This window comes from Ambystoma mexicanum, chromosome 14 (assembly GCF_040938575.1).
Source record: "Ambystoma mexicanum isolate Mex_15411 chromosome 14, UKY_AmexF1_1, whole genome shotgun sequence".
In the NCBI taxonomy this organism is placed as follows: domain Eukaryota; kingdom Metazoa; phylum Chordata; class Amphibia; order Caudata; family Ambystomatidae; genus Ambystoma; species Ambystoma mexicanum.
The window spans coordinates 281,509,329-281,531,667 of record NC_090940.1 but is presented as its reverse complement, the minus strand read 5'-3'; the positions used below and the strand labels follow the sequence as shown (position 1 = coordinate 281,531,667).

General features: G+C 45.6%; 1 protein-coding gene across 1 annotated transcript in view; it reads left to right on the top strand.

Annotated features, from left to right (window-relative positions):
- DNAAF2 (dynein axonemal assembly factor 2) overlaps positions 1 to 22,339 on the top strand; it is a 241,419-nt gene that overhangs the window by 146,742 nt on the left and 72,338 nt on the right. The window contains exon 2 of the mRNA XM_069637398.1: positions 9,184 to 9,330. Within this exon, the coding sequence (XP_069493499.1) occupies positions 9,184 to 9,330 (147 nt within the window). The remainder of the gene's footprint in view (positions 1 to 9,183; positions 9,331 to 22,339) is intronic.

Genomic DNA, 22,339 nt, shown 5'->3' with positions numbered 1-22,339 from the left:
AAGTGAGGGACCGGGATGCAAACCTGTGTTGCTCTGGGTTGCTTTGCTTCCAGGACCAACGCGTTGCCCCTGAGCTATGCTCCTGACAAGTGCAGAAAAGGATCCCTATGCAAAGAGATCTGCTGGCAGAAATGCAGAAAAGGTGGCAAAGGCCCCACTAGTGTATTGGCACCCCACTAGTGTACAGGCGTTCAGCAGATAGGTGGACATGAGATACAAGCTGCTTCTGTCTGGCTTCACATCCCCAATCCCTCTCGTCCGTGTATGGGCAGCCTCCTTGTACTCCAAGGCTACTCTGGGTGCCTCCTCTAACCTTGATCTTAGGCGAAGGAGGACAAACTACTTCAGGTGTGTGCAAATGAGTTTACTAGAACTCTGCCCTTTCCTGAGACAGGTTCATGTGGATGTCATTTGAGTAGTGTTAAACTAAAGGCTCTGCAATGAGCTTGCTGAATTTGAGCAATTCTGCCCTAAAACAAGTGGGGTAGCAGCACTGGGCCAGGTAGAAAAAGCCCCCGTGCAGTCTGCCAACGACCATACAGACACGGCAGACAGATGTTAATCAGCGTGGCATACATGTGTACCTCCCATTCCTCCGGGTTGGTCTGTTCAGCTCAGCAACAGGTGAGGAGCAGAAGAAAAGCCCAGGTGGGGAGACAGTTCAGTATTAAGTGCTGCCCGCATGGGCTGAACACCGCACCCAGAGTTTTAATGACATTTATGGCAGCAGTTGCCTTTCACCTTCGTCTCCAGGGGTCCATGTCTATCTTTATCAGGATGATTGGTTGGCGAGTGCCTCCAGTCTGGAGGAGGAAGCCTTAGTTGAGGCTATTTCTGGATCTCCTTCTCAGACTGGGTCTTTCAGTCAACCCTAATATGTTGTCCTGTGGGATATGGAAAGATCCATGATTTTTCTAACATAGAAGAGAATCTAGGACCTCCTGCTCGCATGCTCATTTTTTCTCACCACAAACAAGCAACAGCATGATGTTTCCAGAGACCGCTGCATCTCATGTGGGCCCTCAGATCGTTATGCCAGAATAGAGGATGAGACTTACCCAGATCTATCTAGCTTCTATGTGGCAACATTCACAGCACTCAATCATTGCTGTTCCAGCGAATCTGCAGGGGGATTTTCCCTGGTTGAACAACCCAGCGAATCTCACAGCGAGAGTCCCATTTGCAAACCACCTTCCCTTTGTCGCAATGACGATGGATTAATTGCTGTTGGGCTTGCGGGAGTTTGGGGGTGGGGGGCGCGACTCCAAACAGGATGGAAGGTGGTGATACCAGGAAGAGTTATCATGGCACATCAACAGTCTGGTGCTTCAGGTGATATCCTAAGTTCTGAAAGCCATCCTCCCATACATTGTAAGCCAGGTGTTCCACCTTGTAACAGAAAACAGTACTGCTGTGTTTTAATTAAACAAACTGGGACAGCAAGTTACTATAGTCAGCTATTTTTGCATTGGAAATGTAGAAGTCACACTGAAACAGGATTTCCTTCCAGGTATTGCAGCTCTCCAGGAAGTGCAAGGCAGATTCACTCAGTGAAGGGTTTAGAACAGTGATTTGGAGGTCAACTCCCAGGTGGTTGACCACCTCTTCCAGGAGCAGGGTATTCCCCTCGGTCTATCAGTTTGTGACTTACCAGAACACAAAATGCCCCTTGTATACTTCTAGGCAGGGATAAGACCTGAATTCCCTTGGGGTGCCCTCATGATATCATGGAAGAACCTAGCAATGTAGGTCTTCCCTCATTCACAGGGTTCTGAAGAAGTGGCTGGAATCCAGTCTAGGTTCAGTGATCCTAATAGTCCCTTACTGGCCTGCAAATTTCTGTTTTTTCTCGTAACCTGCCGCTCCCTTGTTGCCCCCTCCTCTCCGGTTTCCTCAGTCGAACAATGTCCTCCTCCCCAGTCACTGAGTTTATTGGCCTAAGCAGATGAGGTTTGGCCATTTAGGGGTGTCCAGTGAGAACATGTAAATGATCATGGCTGCAAAGAGGCAAGTACAAGAGCCCAGTATGGAAGGAAATGTACCAATTTCTGTCTCTGGTGTGAGGCTAGACATTTTAACCTGGTGTCTTGTGGACTGGACCCAGTGCTCATTTATTGTGGACCTGGCAGCCGCGGTATCTCCCTGTGTGCATGTCAAACATATCTTTTAGCGGTAGGTGCCTACAAGAGCACTGATGACTCCTTTATAAAAACCCTCTAGTTAAGAGCCAATTTGAGGAACACACAAATTTGTGTCTCCCTTTGAGAGGTACAACCCCTATGTGGGATCTTAACATGGTTCTCATAGCCCTAAGGAGGGAGCTTGTTGTGCCCATGGTGTCGGCTGACATGGCTTTGGTCTTGTGTAAGGCTGCCATCTTATTTTTTAAAAGGTAGAAATGTATTCACTTTTATTGAACATACTTAACATGATCTGGCTACCAGCCAGAGGTTCATATGTATCACATTATCAACCGTGTTGGTTCCTTTTCCCCACCCCTCACCCGCAGGAGTATATCATAAAACATCAAACAATACAGTAGCCTTTAATCAGGCTAATGTAGGTGGTATGCATTATAAACATAAAAATTCAGGGCATGTCTGAGATTCAGGGCCCTCCCTCTCCTTGGACACGAGAGGGCATTACAGTCTCTCTGCATATAAAATAAGAAGGGAGACCAGATTGCTGTGAACGATAGGTGAGAGTTTCCTATGTTGGCTGTAAGTTTTGCCATCCCCAGCATATGCCACACCTTGTCCATCCATAAATGCCAGGAGGGGATTTCTGTGTTCCTCAAGAGCTGAAGGATAGCACATTTTGCTGCAAGGAGTAGATGAATGAGTACGTTCTGCTCCGAGTCAAAGACTGTGGTTATTGGGTGTCCATTGCCGAAAAGACCAAGGACTCAGCACGCCGGGTCATCAGGGACATTAATATGGAGGATGTCCTTTATCTTCGATCTTACTTCCAACCAGTATTCCTGAATCAAGGGACAGCCCCATGAAACATGCAGCAGCGTTCCCCCTCCTTCCCTACCCCCCCTCCATCCCCCTCTGAAACCTCTCCAGCAAAGCTTGGAATAATCTGTCTGATATAATCTAGACAGGGTTTTGTACCACCTTGTTAACATCTTAGCGTGAGTACCAGCTAGTTGGGGACCCAATCCTGTTGTTGACCCTTTGTACACTGCCTCCCACTCCTCCTCAGCAAGCGGGCGACCCAGTTCTCGTTCCCAGCCCTCATAATATGCCCTGTGGTTTGGAGTGGAGAGGGAGATGATGCATTTGTACAAGTGAGAGATAAGTGCCTTAGAATGTGTCACTACTGGAACACCAACTCAAGGTCAATCAACTGTCAATGGGATGGATGTAGGATCCGTTGTCTGGCCTGCATATATCTAAACCAGTCGGCTTCCACCAACCCCAGGGAGGTTAAATAGTCCTCTAAGCTCTGGATCCTTCCATTAGAAAACAAGTCCCCAATTTTCCCTACCCCCTTTTCCATTCATTGGGTGAATCCTCGATCTAGTAACCCCGTTTTAAAATCCTTATTATGAAGGAAGGGAGTGAGCGTGGTAGATCCCTGTATCCTGGATCCCTGAGTGATCGGGTTAACGTATAGACTCTGAGCTCTCGACTGTCGGTGGATCCAGGGTTGGGTCCACATGACCTCCCGAAACCGTTTGCTCCATGCTAACCCATATTTTATGAGTCCCTTTGGACCCAGTCAATAATGGGCCTGATTTGGGAGGCCCTGTAGTAACCCCAGAGCCTGGGGAACACCAATCCCCCCCCCTTTGTCCTTACCGGCCCACAGTGTGCGTCTTTTGATCCTAGGGGATTCCCCCCCTTCCCCCTCTTCCACCATAGGAACTGTACTAATCTGGAATCCCATGCCTGCAGTGTTTGTCCTGGGGTTGGAAATGGGGAGAGCAGCCTAGGCAAGATGTCCATTTTTATGACTGACTTTTTACCAAACAAGGAAAGATGAAGGTCCGCCTATCGTTCCTGCTCTCCCTTGATGTTTCTAATGAGTGCCGGGTTAGTTCGTTTGGAAGAGCTCGCATAGCTCGGCCTCCATCCTTTGGACCCTCTGCAAGGGTGCCCCACATTTAAACCTGGAGAGACTGTTCCTCCGCCTCATCTGTCAGTTTTTTTCCCTACTCCCTGGGACAGACTGCCCAGAGGTCCAGGCTCCCTCGATCAAGCCGCCTCTCGAGACGTGCACCCATCTTCCAGAGAGAGGCTCAGCAAGCGGGCCCGTCCTCAATTGTAAAGATCGTGCAAACTGCTTTCTTCCATTTAAACTGATGCCTGAAGGGTTACGTCCATTTGTATCGAATATCTTGATGTTGCAGCTCCTCTGTGATGACCCTTAGTGCTCTGCGTTTAGCTAGGGTTGGCTGAGAGACCTCCTGGTAGACCTGGACCACTGAGTCCAGGTATGTTATTCTATTAGCCTTCCTTGCTGCACCCAAGATTGCTTCTTTCACTTAATAGTCATGGAATTTGAGAACCACGTCTGGGAGGGTTGGGGGGGAGGGGTCGATTTGTCGCTGACCCTTCTCGGCTGACACTATGCTCTCTATCTTAATGACTTCCATGGGGGTCTGCGTCATGATTTTGGAGAAGTTTCTGAACGCAGTCTTCAATATTGTCACCCTCTGCCCTTTTGGCCAGGAATGTTATCGTGAGGTTGCCCGATTCTCAAGGTCATTGCATTTGGATTTCAGAGACTTGTTGCCCTCCTGCAAGGTAACAACCAGTTTTCAGACGTTTCTGATCTCGGCTTCCAGGGTGGTCCGGGAGCGCTCGTTGTGTTCTTCTCCCAGCGCCCCAATATCTTTATAACACTGTGGCAGTCAAGCATCTCTTTGAATAGGTGCGCCATTTCGACATGTAGGGAGTCCTTCTTCTGGGGCGTTGTCTGGAAGGCCTGGGTCACTGTACATTTACTTTTCCTGGATGCTCTGGACATAGAGCTGTTCCCAACTGGAGATGGTATGATGTTTGTCCTGAGCCTGGTTACATCAGATTAACAATCCCCCAGGCCAACCCTACCACAACGTCCAAATGTAGCACATCTCCCCCATATCCCACAATAAGTACTCGCCCCCAATCTCCACCAAGGGAGGTGGGAGAGATCAGACCCCGGTGGAAAAAGCAGACCTTCTCTGGGTTCCCTGGTGTATCTTGGAGTGACCCCTCTCTAGTCCCCAGCCGGTTTGTGTAGGCTGGCTCCTCGCACTGTATCCCCTTCCGCTGCACCCCGTTAATCCACTCACTTGCCTGGTGTCATGATTAATCCGTTATCCAGCGATTCCCTCGAATATAAAGCATCGAATGCAAAAGCCTCGAAAAAATGTTTTTTTTTGTAGGTAGTTTTTTTTGTAATTAAAATGAGTTTTAGGGGTAAAAAAACGGGAGCTGGGGGGACCCCCCCATTTTAAAAAAATGAAAATAAAATGCATTTTTTTATTTTTTTCGAGGCTATCGCTAGGAACCGATTAATCCACGTCAGGCCAGCTCCCAAGTGCCTCCCTAGCAGGCTGAGGTCTCAGCATGAGGGAGTGGGGGTCTAGTTCTTCCCCGCACCCCTCAGCCCCTCCACGCAGCTCTGCATATGCACTGCACCTCCTGTTCACCCAAGGGCCCGCTGTCTTATCTGGAGTACTGCAACGCTCACAGGGGAATAGCCGCTCCACCCCCCGCCTGTCGGGGCACCGAAGGAGATCCCTAGTTGGTGGCAACGGTATTAACAGCTGAAGGTTCCTGTGCCAGGCCCGTAAACCCTGTCCGCCTCCTTACACGGATCACTCTGTTAGCCAGATGGCGTCAACACGGCAGCTGCCATATTGCAGGTGAGGCCCTGCAGCCGGGAATGTTTCCGAGCTGGCGCTGCCTTGCTTGCACTCACTTCGGGACTCAGTAATGCTCCTGTGACATCAGGCATCTATTCTGCAGCTTTGCTTCCGAAGGTGAGCTGCTGGCTCTCCCCTATACAGGCTGGCCGGGTCGCTCCGAGCGGTTCAGAAGAGGACATCTGGCCGCTCCTCCATCTTGGCCACGCCCTCCCTGTCTCCCAAGACTGCCTTCTTTTTGATGTTCACTTCGGCCCTATGGATGTTGGAAACTGCAAGTTCTTTCGGCTTCTGGGCTGTGTTCCTGCAGATAAACACATCCTTTCTCCATAAAGTTGTGCACGTGTTTTCCTCCCATATTGAATTTACCTCTTATTTTGTGTCCCTTGTATCGCTCCTTTTCTCTCTATGCTCAACCTCTCATGCATTCTCTTGGTACCCTCTTCCTACCATTCTGTTTCTTGGCTAATTATTTGCTTTTCTGTTTTGCATCTTTATCTTCTCAGTTTCTCTTTTCCTTATGTCCTTTCACTCTCTTGTGCTGCCCCTTTCTCAACCATTTTCCTCTCATTTTCTCCCTTTTCTCATTTTGATCTATTCCCCCCCCCCCCACGCTTCCTTTTCTATCTTGCCTCATTCTTGCCTTCTCCTGAGCTCTCAAGTGTCTTTATGACATACATGAGTAGGTCACCCAGTCCTGGTATTTCATTTGCAGCAACACGTCCCAGAATGCAAAGAATGAAACGAGGACTGGATTCATACGTGATAGCTCTGCTGTCCTCTTGTTCAGTTTCTTCCTTCCCTCACATTCCCATTCTTTTTCCGTGTACATCCACCACCCCTCATTGTGTTTCTTGTCATTCTAAATTATTCTGCCTCTTTGTATCCCCTTTTCAATGGATTGATTTTCTCCTGTAGATTCCTCATCTGATATCCTCATCCAGCTCTGCTGCTCAGAAACTTTTTCAACAGGGGTTTAGTGGACGTCGACTCGGCCATCGATCGTCAATCCGTCTTGCTCGATCGTCGGTTCCAGACACAACATCGTATATATACCATGTCATTAAGCCCTATACCTCAGTTCCTTTTTGTTTCATGTGCTTGACGCGCGTCTTTGAGGACCACAACACTGAGTCTTCGACTCTGTGTTTTGACTGAATTCGTCAATTGTTTTTCTAAAAATCTTGATTGCAGTATGTCAGCTCCCCGGATTTCAGGCTGTAAAAAGGTGCACCGACTGCTATTCCAAAATTGCGATGACTGACCTGCACGACATTTGTCTGTGGTGTCTGGGTACGGATCAAGACACTGAGCGATTTGTGGCGTGCTCCAAGATGCACGCCCAGTCCATATTGAGCGGGCCACCAAACTCTCCTTGGGCCGGCCATCTCTGAGATCCCAGGCGCAGTCCATCGTCCGGTCCTCTGAGACGGAGACTGAAGGGCCCACCCCCAAAAAGGAAAAGCATTGGCGGAAGGCCAAAAAGCAGTCACACTCGAGGAGCCACTCTTCCTTGTCTTCATTGCATAAGAAAAGTAGGCGCCACCATCTTCAGCACCATCATCAACACAAGTCCAGCCTTCCCAGTGACTGTATGTTGTGGGTACACCCTTGTGGTGGGACCTGTGTGAATAGAGTGTGCAACCAATATGCATTTTATGTTATGGGTGTATGGTTTCTGTGTGTTTGTGTGACATAATGAAGGAGACAGCCCTGCCTGAAAACTGACATGAATGAAGAGGGGTGTGCTGAAACGCTGGGTGTTTGCCCCAATCCACATTCCTTGTTATGGGTGTCTGGGTGCAAGTGAATAGCCTGAATGCATGTGAACCTGATTGGCTGCCTGCCTGCATGAATGCCCTTCTGTGTGATTGGCTGACTGAGGCTGACTCGGCCAGAGTGAATGAGGCACAGATGTGTATATCTGGGGACCTCTCACTTACAATTTGTTCAGAAGCTGAAGTTGAAACTTGAAGCACATCCTTGGAGCCCAACTGGAAGAATTATTGCTGCTGCATTTCCTTCGACAAAATCTAAAAGCTGTGGAGTCTGTCAAGGACTGATCTGAGAGAGGACCTGGCTAGGAGACCTCCCCCCAGCTACGAGGGACCATTGTGCAAAAGCTTCGAGGTACCCTGGAAGCCGGTTCCGAAAGGCTGTCGACCAGAGTTGGGGGCCGCTGAGAATCCTGAAGAAGTGCCGGGACATCGAGGCCATCGAAGTTCATTGCCGTCGACCGGGGTTTGGAGGATTTCCGTGACCGCTGGAAGCCCGTCGAGTCGTGTTGCCCAGAGGCAAGGACAGCTTGACGCTGTGCTGCTCGACAACCGGAGCCACGAAAGCTCCTCCTTTGCCTAAGAACATTTGAACAAAGGGCTCCCTTGCCATCACAGTCAACCACTTTGTCCCATCTGAGGAGGTCAAGGTCGTCGGCTGCCGTGGAAAGTCTGCTGGTGGGTTTCCCACCACCCGAAGCCGACAAAGACGTCCCGAGGACACTGACGGAGTGAAGATGCGAGGTCCAGCCCCGATTGCCGAAGCTATCTGAGGTACATGCTGCGGCTGCAGCACCAACAGGCCAGAAACAACTCCTTACACTCAACGGCCACTGCCGGGCCTACATCCATCACTGAGTCTTCTTTGCAGCACCGAACACTTTGCATCGAGGTGGACCAAACGTCTCATCTTTCCAGGACTTCCTCGAACGATCGTCTAAGAGCACCGGGAAGATCAAAGCTGCTGTCTCAACGCCAGTGCTGCACTTTTCATTGAGGAATCTTGACGCCCAGTGGCTCCTGCTTTAAAGGGAGTCCACCCTCGAGGTATCCATTGACGAACCGTCAAATAAACTCTTCTATCTCCGGTACATTGGGGTGGTTGAACTTTTTGACCAGGAAACAAGACTGATTAAACATTTTATGGACTAGCCTTGTAAATGCTTTATTACAGGTTGCCCAAATGGGGGGTGGGGGGCTCCTCGCTCAGAATTGTCTCTTAGTAGCTAAAGAAAGCATTCAGCCATTGTTTAACTTAACCTGCTTTGCTTCCTATGATCTGTGTTGAGACACCTTGCTGCTTGATTTGTATGCTACATAGTAACTGTCAGCAGTTGATGCATTTTAAAGGAATCTATAGCTAAGTGTGGTACCAATACAAATATTTTTTTTGAGAATTGATGTTTTAATGTGAGAAAGAGGTGCGAGGTTTCCAGTAACACCGATTTGTGGATGGCAGGCATAATATGGTGGAGAAATGTCTAGATGAGCGTCCTTTTGAATTTTTTCAATGATTAGTAGAAAATGTTTTTTGATCTGTTCTCTTAGGAATGGCTGTTTGTTACTGAAGAAAATGTCGATCAATTTCTGGACGGTATTGGTAACCCATCGCCTCTGCACCAGGCTGGGCCTGAAATCCATCCAACTATTGAGGTCCTAGAGGTCACTGATAAGAGGAGTCACTTCAGAATAAAGGTGAGTGCAGCCAGGTTGTTGATAAATGTGGGTGAAAGGCCCTTCTGGAAATGTTGCTAAACTGGTGTACCTTTTTTTTTTTCTTTCTTTTTTATTGTATATGGTTTACATACGAAACCTTTACATTTCATAACATCTTCAAAAATCCATGTTACATATTGCAAATATACTATATCGGTGTAGCTAAATTAATTCAATATCACATATTACAGTTGGACCATATCCTAGAGTTCATATATAGTAAAGTTCATTTCTGTAGCATGCAAAGCCTAGATACTATTTAAAAAAACCTAAACATAGGCACATAAAACCTCCACGTGTCCCCCATAAAGTGGGTTAAAAGAAAATAAGAGAAAAAAAAAGGAAGGCATGGAAAAAACACATCCACTTGGCTTAAGAAACACCCATCGATCACACAGAGACCGCAAAAAGATCTAAGGATTTGATAAAACCTGCTACTGCCAATCCTTCCACTGTATTACAGATTGATAAACATCTTGACCAGATATAATTGTCTTCCTCCAAATGGCCCAAAATGGCAAATTTTTCCAAATCTAGGCTCTGCTTCCTTTCAACTCAACACAATCCAGAAGTAGATGGCAAGAAGTTTCCAAAACCCCCAAATTGTGACAGACTCTACATAATGTATTACAGTCTTCAAGAAGGATCCTTCTCCTCAGAACCTCTTTAGTTGGTAGAATATTCCACCCAAGTCTAAGAAGAAGGGAAACGGTAGTAGCGGTTTGAAAACTGCCATAAATGAAAGCGTCCCTCTTTTCCTATGATCACATTTAAGGTCACAGAGAGATGAATAATTATGTAATCTTTCAGTCGTGTTGTTCCAATCATATACATATGAACGTTTATTTTATCTGGATTATTCATTAGTGTTTCCCTATCGGTGGAAAAACATTTTGTGTCTTGTTATAAAGGTATCCATTCCCAACTGAACGACCTTGGCAAAAAAAGTATTTTCCCCAGGTCCGAATGCAGAGTTTCACCTTTGGGACAAAGAAGAGAACGAAATAGGGCCATCATCCACCACAGAGATCTAGCTCTCAAAGAGACCAGACCCAATTTGAACCTGATTGCTATAACTGGGATATTGTTGGGGAGTTTCAGAATGTTCCTCCAGATTATTCCTTCTATAGAATCCCCAAAAATCTGGAGATCCAAATAATTAAGCTCCATACCATATATCAACTTTGTCACAACTTTCCCTTCATAGAAATCCACTGCTGGTTTTAAGGAAAATCTTCAAAATGTTTGATCCAGCTCAATGGTCTGAGTTCTTAGCGGAATAGCCTTTTGTTTAAGGAACAGTTGAAGTTCAGAGAGCGATGGTTGTGCCAAAATCGGGAAGCCCAGATAGAAATGTTTTTGAGCTCTTACAATAGGTTTGCCCCCCTATATTCCAGTCCACCTTTTTCCCCCTTCTTCCCTTTGAAAGTACCAAGATACAGGTTTTATTCGGATTAATTTTTAATCTATTGAGTGCAGCGAATTGTTTGAATTTATCAATCAAACGTTGTAGCCCCACCCTGGTCTGATCAAACAAGAGAAAATCGTCGGCATATGCCAACCACGAAATCCTGATTTCTCACAGTTTAGCACTAACCAGACCAGCCTTGTTCAGATATTCTCCAACATCTGCCACATAAAGGTTGAACGGACAGGGTGCCAAAGAGCAACCCTGTCTCACACCTATCCTGGTTCTAATTCTTCTAGATGGGTTCCCCTCCATACTCAAGTGCACATGTATCCCTGAATTCTCATACATTGCCATAATGAGCTTTAATAAGCCTTCAGGGATACCCCAATTAAAGATTTTAACCCAGAGTCGTGTCCTAATAACAGTCAAATGCAGTTGACAAATGGATGGAGGCGACATATAGGGACCCACCAAATTTACCCCAGGCTGTGTCTTTTAGGGCAGTCAAAATCCAGCCATTAAGATTTGTTGAGTGCCCTAACCTGAACCCCATCTGATATCAATGCAATAGGTCTATAGTTTTTGGCTACATTCCGGTCACCTCTCTTAAAAATAGGTATTATATGGGCTGTCTGCCAGCTAGTTGGTATAACACCTCTCCCCCACAACATGTTTAAATAGCACTGTGAATATTTGTGCCCACATTGCTGGCAGCACTTTCAATGTTTTGTTTGTCAGCCCATTTGGACCTGCTGCCCGCAAATTCTTAGCCGTCTTAATTAATTTTAATATCTCCTCATATTCAATGTCTGGGTCCCAGGAATATATTTCCCTCACCATCCCCTCTATATTTTATTAGGCCGCCCTCCGACCCATAATCCATATAATTAAGAGAAGAATTTAACCCATTGTTCCTCTGATACTGTTCGGTTGGTCAATGACTAATGGTGTATCTTGAGAATTAAAAAAACCCCAAAAGGCCCCAAGATCTCTTTTAAACAGAACACATAGCATTATTTCAGCATCTTTTTGCGACATACTACTTTTTTTTAGCAGTACAGAAATACTTCTATTTCTGCCGTATAGTTCTAATCCTCGCATTTTTATCTAATTGGTCAATGTTAGATTTGCATATTACTCTGAGCATCTTCAACATCTCAGACTTTTCTTTAGCCACCCCTTCATCAAAAATGTTAATATGCTTTCTTTTCAGGAGGCCCTTTCTTAAATGATCGTGCACCCTACCATGTAACTCTTTCAAGAAATTATCAAATTCTGGTACATTAAATGCCTCCTGTTTCCAAAGATAGCAGGTGTTATTCAGGATATGCATCAATTCTCCATTAAGAGCTTCTACATTGGCAGGTGACCATCGGATACCTCTACCTTGTCCCAAAGTCTTAAGATTGGTACCTCCGCCTGTAATAATCTTATTGAGCGGGAGTGAGAAGTGAACATTCAGAGTACTATGATCACTCCAGTTGTTGGGATTCACAAAGACTTCAGATGATAATAGCACAAGAGACTCATCTACAAAGATATAATATATGGTTGATGTGCTCTCCCCTCCACCAAGTTGGTGGTAATGAGCAGGCCGGATCAGATGTTCCGTTGAGGCGCACAAGGCCCACAGATTCGAGGGAGAGATTCCATGTCTACCCCATTGGTATTTCTGGACCCTATGTGAAAGATCCATCATATCCTCTCCCAGGTTCCCATATTCTTCTTCAGTCGAGATAGAACAATCTGAATTTAGGTCCCCGGCGAGGATCACTTTCCCATAAGTATTTGTTATTTTCCAAGCTAATATTATTTCTGTGATCTTTTCCAAAAAAGGCTCTAGTGGGGCTATCCCTGGATGCCAATAGACATTGATCAGTAAAATATCCACCAAACCCTCTCTCGAGGAGACCTTTATGGCCAATATTCCCAGAGGCAGACCAGGTATCATCGTAGTTGAGAGTCCAAGGGTAGACTTGAGGCCAATAAGTAGTCCTCCAGATGGTCTTCCCCCTTACTGGATTTAGCTAATTGTGAGCAGATTTCAAAGCCATCTACAAAAGGGTTCACTAACCACCAAGTTTCTTGGAGGAAAAAGCAATTATCTTTTAGCATACGTACTGTGACGATATTTGTAAATAAGTGCATATTCCCCCTAGTATTCCATGAGATGCACTTCAGACAAATATGGGCTTGTTCACTCAAAGGAGTGGGTCCTCCCATACGATATTCAATTCCACAAAGCTGAGGTGATTTGTGCCCAGTCTTGGGAGTCTCTAAAATGCCTTCTAGGAAAATGCCTCAGTTGACCTCAGGCATTTCTTTCCGGATGGTAGACCATTGTCAAATTCCCCCTGTAATCCCCAGCTCTTTCATCTTTAGTAGAGTTCTGTTTCATATTCAGAGTCTTAATTTCAATCTCAATTCTCTCGGACCTATTTCTCCCCTTACCAAATTAAGGACCACTCTAGATTTTAAAAAGATGTTGCTCATATCCGATCAATCCTTAATTGGGAAGAAAATCCTTTCTAGATCATAACTGGACACCAGAGACAATGATGATAATTGCCCAACGATTTTCAAAATGTTCCCTCAATTCAGACAGTTTGGGATATCATCTCCCCAGAGACTAGTTATCTGCAGGGTATCTAGTGGTTCTATTTTTCCTAAGGTGTTTATGGTGTTGTCAACCTTATCTCCGGTTAATTGATTCACCACCTCATCTTAAAATTCGGGGGGGGGGCGTGGCCTAGAGCTCATGGTGTGAGGGTGTGTTCAGGCTGTGCTCCGGTGAGAATCCTGCATAGATCCTTACAACGGAGCCTTTTACTGCTGTCTACTTATAATCCCACAAGCTGAGGTGCTGCTGGATGGTCTCCTCTGCCGGTGTCCAGTCACTCCTGACGAGCCTGCACGGGAGCAGAGAAGGAAGCTAGCGGCCTGTGATGCGTTGTGAACGGAGCGAAAATGGCGGTCGGCTCGCGCGCTCACTGTGATCGCATTGTGAGAGGTCGTAGTGCAGTGACACTGTGGCCAGCTGAAGGCACGTCCTCTCCCTCCTGTTGAGCTCACCACACTCGGAGCCTTGGCCGCGGACGGCGCTGGCTGGCGCAACTGTGGAGGCGTACTTGTGCACTGCTTGGCGATCGTTCGGGAGAACACCCCGCCTACAGGGAGGAGGTCCGCAGACATTTGGAGGCCGTCCAGGAGGGGCGCAGCGGATCAGACACCGTGACTGCCCCATGCTAGATTTGAGGACTAGCAGCTGTGACGGGAGGAGAGACAGACGCTGCCCTGCCCCGAAGATGGTACGCAGCGTTGCGGGCCCCTCCGTGTGTGCGGGCCAAGACTAAAGCTGTGTCCTTGCGTGCAGAGTGATTCGATCCACACAACTTGATTCACTTGCCAACCGGAGTGCGCGGAGCAGGACGCGGCGCGGCTGCCTGGAGGCGAGCGTGAGACTGGGCTTGTCGCCCCCGCTGATCTGTGCTGAGCCCGGGCCTCCTACCAGGCGTACATCTACGCGCATCTTAAAATTCAGGACCCCTAGCCCCCCTTAGTATCTCCTTTAGAATGTGTGGGCCCAGTGGTTTTCTATCCTGGATCCCGAGGGGTCTAGAGTTAATAGTCCTCGTCTGTGTAGAATCTAGAGACTTGGGGACACATAGTTGTCCCATTAATTTGGGTTCAATTTGCAGCCCCCCCATTGCAGGTATAGAATCTCTCATAGAATCTCTCATATGAACTTTCGAGACATATCTCATCTGACCACTTATTAGGGGATTACTACTACTACTACCACCATCATCATTCTCTACATTAGAACCTGGATGCTTCAGAATACCTTCCACCGGTTGAGGCTTCAGAATATATAAATCCTGTAAAAGTTGTTTAGCCGAAGCAATATTAACAAAGATGCGGCTATTACTATCTGTAGCCATCTGATTGGCCAGACTAGTTAAATAGGGTGACTGCGCTGTCAAATTCTCATTTTGAGCGCTCCTACTTATCTGTATTCCATCCTCAATTTTACCCACCTGCTTTTGTCTGTGGGTTTATTAGGTATGTGGTGACTTAATTGATCGCTAGAGTACACTGTTGTTGACTGTCCTATACTATCCACCAATCCAAGGGTTTTTAGGGGTTGGTCATTCTGAATTCCTGTAGCAACCTCCAGAGGACTAGATGTTTCCTTAGCCAAGGTCCCCTATTTGGGAATGACCACCATAAATAGCGCTCCTTTTTCCTCAACTACCTGGCTTTCATTAGAATTGCCTTTATCTGCAGTATTAATTACATCCAAAGGGATAGTGTCTGCATGGCCGTTCAGTTGCGTTCTCTTCCCTTTAGAATGTAATATTTCTGGTAGAATCAGACCTTTGAAGAATGTATGAGTTGGGGAATTGTTTTGATGTTTTTTGATTTTTAGTTTTCTTAATTTGCTGTATATATCTTTTTCCCCACCATCATCTTTTTTATTAGGCAGATCATCTTTAGTTAAATCTATAACCAGAGAGTCCTTGCCAGGAGTATACTTATCCCTTTCACCAGATGTAGTTTCGGGCACTATTCCCTTTCCCTGCTGAATGTCTTTGTTTACGTCTGATACAACCCCCCGTAAAAATGAAGGGGAGCAGGGAATGGCTTGTCCCATCTCTTCTATCTCACTAATAGGATTTATTTTTATTTCAATATCTTTGACAGGCATTAGTCAGTCCAAACTGCCCCCCCCTCCTGCTGTACTAATGGTGTGGGAATAAGAGGAGGGCCAGTTCCCATAGACTTAAAAGGAGATAAATTAACCTCCCTTATGCTTCACAAGTCCCTCTAATCCATCCAAACCCTCCAGTCTCATATATATTTCTGCAAGCAGTTGAGTATGGGATCTGACTTCTGCCCATATATTGTCATAAAGACTGAAGAAAGAACTTAAGACCATATTTAAAGCAGAAACCATTGGTTGAGTAAGTCTGATCCTTTCGTCAGCTGTATGGTGCAGTGTTGCATCAATGGAATTTTCCTTTGTAGCTTCCATCAATAGTCCTCTTTTTCTTAACCAGTTTTGCTTCTCTGTATATTCATCTATAAAATTAGTAAATTCGGACGGAGAACCCATATATGAAGCATCACATGTCTGTTGGATAACGCTATTAAATTCAGTCTGTCTATATTCCAGGTTACTTTCTGCAATTGCCTTATCGGCACACTCGATGATACTAATATCAATATCATTGTGTGAGACATCTTGAGTATCCAATTTTTTTAACCACTTAAGCCATATGTGAATGATCTAAACTGGCAACTGATAATGCCAATAGAGTTGGTTTTATTTAGGTACTAGTAGCTGTTCTTTTACCAAAATAGTCTGATATTTTTTACCAGCTATTGGTTCCCCTAACCGACTCTTAGACTGTTTGTTTTATTGAATTGGGCAGGGGATTCATCGTTGGTGTTTTTTAAATAATTTCTCACCTAGTATCGAATTATCTAATGACCATCTACGTTAGTGGGTATTTCCCTATTTTGTTTCATCATTTTTATTTTTTTATTATTGGAGGTAAGATCTCTATTAGTAGCTTAGTAGGGGTCGCTTAATTAGTATGTATATCAATACTGTTTTTTTTACAGATTCACTAACATTGACCTGAAATAGACCCTTTTTTTGTTGGCCAGGTCATCTTTGTCAGTTATTTCAATAGCTTCTCTGGTTTGTCCGAGTGGGCTAAATTTGGGGAAGATTATGCCCAGGATGTTTACTTAAATCCCCATCCTTATTAATTTTACTGTTAGGAGTATCCCCCATGGGTAACGCAGACCTTTCATCTAAATTCTGAACCAAAGTAGCTACTAATCGATCCTCCTGAGCATCAATAGAGATGTCATCCTTCCCAGTAAAGATACAACTATTCCTCCTCAGCCCATTCTGGATAATTCCTAGAGTCTTAGACATCCAACTTTTCTTGATTATGGACTTGCACCAACACTGACCCCATTCGTTTGGGAATGTCCCGCAAATCCGAACCGGACTCCATGGGCATAACTCCAGACCGTACCTCTTCTCTGGCTGGGTGGAAATTCTCCATTGAAAGACCCATCGTTCCTTCTTGAATATCAATTTCCATAGAGAACTGGAGACGTATGCAAGTCCACAATTTCCCTCCATGGCCGACTGGCTCCTAAGCCCTTTACGAGTCATACGGGGGCTAATTTTAGTCCATTAACTGTTACAGGTAAAAGGTTAAAGTCAAAGGAAATTCCAGTAAAATACTTCTATAAAAAAGATAGAGATGTCCCCACACTGTAAATAAATGTCAGTAGCAAATGTGAGCCCTCATACACCTTAAAGCTTAGAAGAGTCAAATACAGAGTAGATGTATTCAGTTGGCAGCTCCACAGCCAGAGTACGGCATGGGACAATAAATATATCAAATAACTAAAATCTTCAAATACGTAAATTGCAAAAGTCCAAAATGGAAAATCACACTTTTACAATAAATCCCATAGAAACATCCTATAGTGCAAAATCTGATATTGAATAGAACTGCAAAGCACCTCAGGGGAGAAAACAATTGCAGCACCCGAGACACGTATAGAAAATATATGATCACAGATCAAAACAATCCCAGGGGGAGAGTCAATCTTCCAGCGACAGCTTTTAGAATGATAAGCCCACCAACTATAAATTCAGAATATTAGAAAGATAAAATACAGTCTCAAGATTTGGCGCTGCCCACTTAAAGAGGAAGATTGCCACGAGCAATAATACAGGGCGAGGCACGGCCGACGGCTTGAGCCGCCAGAGTCCGTCTCTCCTCCCTCACCCTGTATCAAAAGTCTCTGGTCAAACAGTAAGTAATAATCCCTTAACAGTGCACAGGATTGTATGGTAGTATGTGTATATTCCTTGTACTGACGAAAAGGTAAGCAAATGTTTGATACGGAGTCACTGCAGACGTACTCGCAGGGGTTTAGAGTAACGGGCCGCCGTCTGCTGAACAGACAAACAGCAGCGTCTTGCCCTTCTGTCTCGGGGCTTACGCCGCAAGGGTGTTCGGGCGTGTTTTTAAGGCCGGCTGATGCTCCCACCGGCACACTCTTGAATAAGTTAAAGGGGCCAAGCCCATTCTTTCCGCTTCGAGTGCAACGTTGATAAAGTCACCAATAAACAATGTAGCAGTTGCAACAGAAATGTAGCTTCCTGATGAGCACAAGATACAGCACCAGTGATTACTCCAATTTCGATTCACTCGGCAGCCAAACAGCAGCGTCTCGCCCTTCTGTCTCGGGGCTTACCTGATGCACCTTAACTGATGGCCTATTGTGCATTCCTATGCAAATGGAACAAACCTATACATCCCCTTATTAATAAAACGTATGTCGAGGAGCTGAGCCGTACATTGGCAGCCTTTTATTAACGTTTGGCCAAAGAGAGCCCACACCCCAGTCAAATGTTTGATCGAAAAGCATAGCTGCTTCACGTTCCATGCCCAATATTGTTTCAATCCGTAATTCGTTGCCATGCCTTCGCAAAAGCGTCGGTGACATACGTGATCCCTCCTCTGTCAGTGTTTGCACCTCCCAGGACTGCTGACTTCATATGTTCGAAGATTAAGCAACTTCGTTGTGTTGTCTAAGCTAGCTAGTCTTTCTCCTGCCATGCCCTGACAATCTCAATCCTGGCAGAGGCATGAAATGCTCCAACGTCCTCCAGTTCCGAAAAAAACTAAAAACATGGCTCGTTCTCCACCAAAATGTTTGAGCTACTGCATAAAAGACCTACCCCGATGTGGGCACCCTTCTAGTGTAAAGCGCTCTGCTGCTCTCAACCTATTAGCAATACAATTTAAACAAAAATATTGCTCTTTGATCCGTCAGTTTTCTGTGTTAATTTATTGTTCTGCATAACCTTCACTTTTTTATTATTTAACGATCGCCTTTGTGGAGATTAATCAGATATGTTTTGTTTTTGGTTATTTGATTCTGCATCTTCCTAAGAGGTAAAATCTTGCTGCTGCTTGATGTTTCTGGAGTTGCATAGAGTGAGAGATTGCAGCTCATGTAGAATAACACCAAAGGGCAGCCATCTGCTCCAAGGTTCTCTGTTCTCTCTCGTGGTGGACAGGGTTGGATTGGAGCATAATCCGTCCAAGCACCAATGAAAAAGTGGCTCACAATCGCACATTGCAAATCATTACTATCCAGAACAGACTGAGTACTATGCGAGGGGGGTTTGTGGTGAAGTATGTTGCAAATAATGCATTTGAAAACATATTTGCTTAGTTACTTTGGTTACAACTAGTGTAGTAACTTAATAAATTGGCCCACTGTGGCCAAAAAAGTGTTCCATTCTGTCAAAAGAACCTGGCCCATCCTAGAATCTCTGTCTGGCACTTTGGGCATCGCCCTGTTGTCCTATAGGCCAGTCCAAACCTGGTGGCGGAGCGGAGCACACAGCAGAGCCCAAGGAAAAAGTGGTTGCCATGCCCATCTCCCCTTGAAAGCAACTGTGGATGGGCATGATTCCTGCTCTTATACTGTCTGCATCCCCAGACACTGTGGCACTCGCAGAGCCTGCTTTATCTTAGTCCCTGTCAAAGGCAGTGTCCCGGGTGTGAGGTGGTTCCAGGGGAATGTGGAGAGGTTCCAGTCAAGATGTAAGCATGGAGACATCCAACGGCACTGGAAACGTCTCTGGGCGTTATATCGAGTTTTGGAGATACGTCCATATATTTTCAAAATCGATATAGGATGAGACAATATTAACAGTGAGATACATATATATTATTACTACATATACTGCCATTTTTTTATTTACATTTTGATATTTGCACACCTGTGTATTCCCAAACGGGAAGAGGAATCCTGTATTTGCACTTTACTTTGATCAATGCCTTATAAATAAAGGTGTTTGTGACATCTTGCATGTAGTTGACGGCTTACAACTGAGCATTTAACCCACATAAACAATATCAATATATATCGTATATCGCCGTCCAGCCCAAAAATATCGAGAGATGACTTTTGGTCCCTATCGTCCAGCCCTAGTCCAATACAGAATCGTACCATTACTGCAACTTAAAAATGTCCCCGGTACGAAAAAGGCACCTTTGTGCAGTCCCAAAATCCCGACCCCCCACCCCCCCATTACACAGACTAAGGTGAGTGGGGGTTGCAGCGGTGTCCTGCCCTCTCATCAGTCGGTGTAATGGGGGTTGAGGGGGTGTCTCTTGCTTCCGTTATATGGAGAGCAGGGGACATAGTTTAAGAAAGAGGGGGAAAAAAAGGACCCTGTGTGCCAGCTCCGACCCACGGAAGTGAGTGGGAACTGATGCTGCAGGGGATAGAGGCGAGTAGACGGCATACTTCTGTGCCGCTGAGACAGTAAGTCTCTTGGGTTCGGGGGGATTCGGGTGACGAGTGATCTATGTGATCACTGCACCCCGATGTAATGGATGTCGACATATTTGTGGTCGACATAATGGGCGGTGCAGTGATCACATAGATCCGTCCAATACCATGGAGGTGCCTGGTGATGCGCTTAAGTTTGTAGCAGCTGCGTGCTATGAACTAGTTTTGTCTCGCAGGCCCCCACTCCCTCCTCACACCCCATCCTGTGGCCTTTGTCCTAAATTGGGCTCAATTGAATTGGGACCACTGGCCATACTTGATTCTGGCATTAGCATGCTAGGGGAGCAACATGCAATCTGAAACTGCTGGGCTAATTCAGTGTATAGAATTTATCCAGACTATGCTTCAGGGCATTTTGTAATTTGGCCTACTACGCTAACTGGGAATAATGTAATATGGTCCAACTGTACTGACTGGGAACCGGGGGAATGTGGTCTTGATGTACTAACTGGAAATGTAATTGGAATTGCTGTAGTGACTAGGTCTAGTGGAGGCAGCCACTGCTGTGCAAACTTGGCATAATGGTATCAGTCACTGCTGTGGCAATTGTACAAATTGGGGTCTACATCCCACAACAGCTGCACCGTGTTTTTTTAAAAGTATTTTATGTGCTTGATCTACAGTGGACCCAGCTTACAGAGCGCTCTGCCTACAACAGTTGCTGTAGCATGAACCCTTGTAGATGCCATAGTGTACAGAGTGTTTGGTTTGTGGGTCATGTTTGATACTAGACTCCAGAAACCATACTCTGGTGGGGAAGGGCTTTGAAAGAAGCACATGTTTGGGTCAATGCTAGTTTGCTCCCCACCAGCCTTACGTCACTAAATAGGCCTACATGTCACAATAGCTCAGCCGTGTATTTTTAAAAAATCTATTTTATGTGCTTGACGCCGGGAATTTAAACTAAAGGTTCCGTTATGCATTGCCTCGTGGAGGGCTCGAAATCGGAAGTTCAAGGCATGCCTTCGAACATATTAAATGGATTGCATTGATCCGATGGTAAGTTATTGCCTCGCTTGCCTGCAGCTCATCATGCTCCCCATTCAGGGAAGGGATCAGAATCAGGATTGAGAGACTTGAAGGGGGTGCGGGGAGGTATATTTCCCTGCCGCGTTTTAGGTCCATACTTTTTTTCTGTTTTTAATTTGCGCACAAGGAGTTTTGAAATGAATCATTCCACCATTTTAGGAGGATGCTTTATAGGCCCCATGATTTTGTCAGGAAAGGGAGGTCAGTGGGATAATGTATTTGTTTTCTTTCAAAAGAGCTTAAACACCCGGTTTTCGATGTTGTAGATTTTTTTTGGGATGCACATTGTATACTTGTTGAATAATCGCATGTTTAAATATAGCGCTTACTTCTGCAGATTTCGTAGCGTATAGCACTATTGCTGAACTTGATTGTTCTCTTTTTATTGGCCTGAAAAGAATGAAATGCTGAGCCTTGACCATGGGGATTGTAATCTGTAATAGTCGGGATGCCCCCATATCTTTGCAGATCTTTTCCATTACCTGGCCAGTGAGCCCACACAGATCAAAACTTCTAGGGCTTTTAAAATTACTCGCCAGTCCATAATCACAGCACCAGACATTAAATATTACACTCTGGTGGTGAGTCATGCAGCCGACTCACTGAAGGCGAATTCTGGGACACATTGGTTAGACTCCCAGTGTATCTGATCACTTTTATACCTTAGTATCATTTCCAACACTGCACACATGAGAGGCTTCTAAGTAAGCACACAAGCTGTGCAGTCAACGGGGCTTGATTCGATTAGCAGGAGCTACAAACTGCTCCTGGGTATCCACCAGTAACCGGTCACCAGGAGCCACCGCTGGGGAACGAGGAGCTAGTACAGTATCCATGGCCACCAAATAACCCCGATCCGACAGTGTCAAGCCCACCACCTTCTTACCTCAACTTGACCTAACTGTCACTAAACCTAAGAATTTGACCCCTCCTCGCTGAATAATACCCGACCATTAACTCCTGACCAATGGATAAAACTTTATGCTGTCAGACACACACCTAATCAACCATGCCCTACCACAAACAGAAATTCTAGACTGGGCTATAGATTCACCAAAGGCAACCAATCCTCAACTAAAAGTTCTCATAAAACTAGCTCCAAACATACACCAACAGGTCAGAAAGAAGCTAGCATAAGTA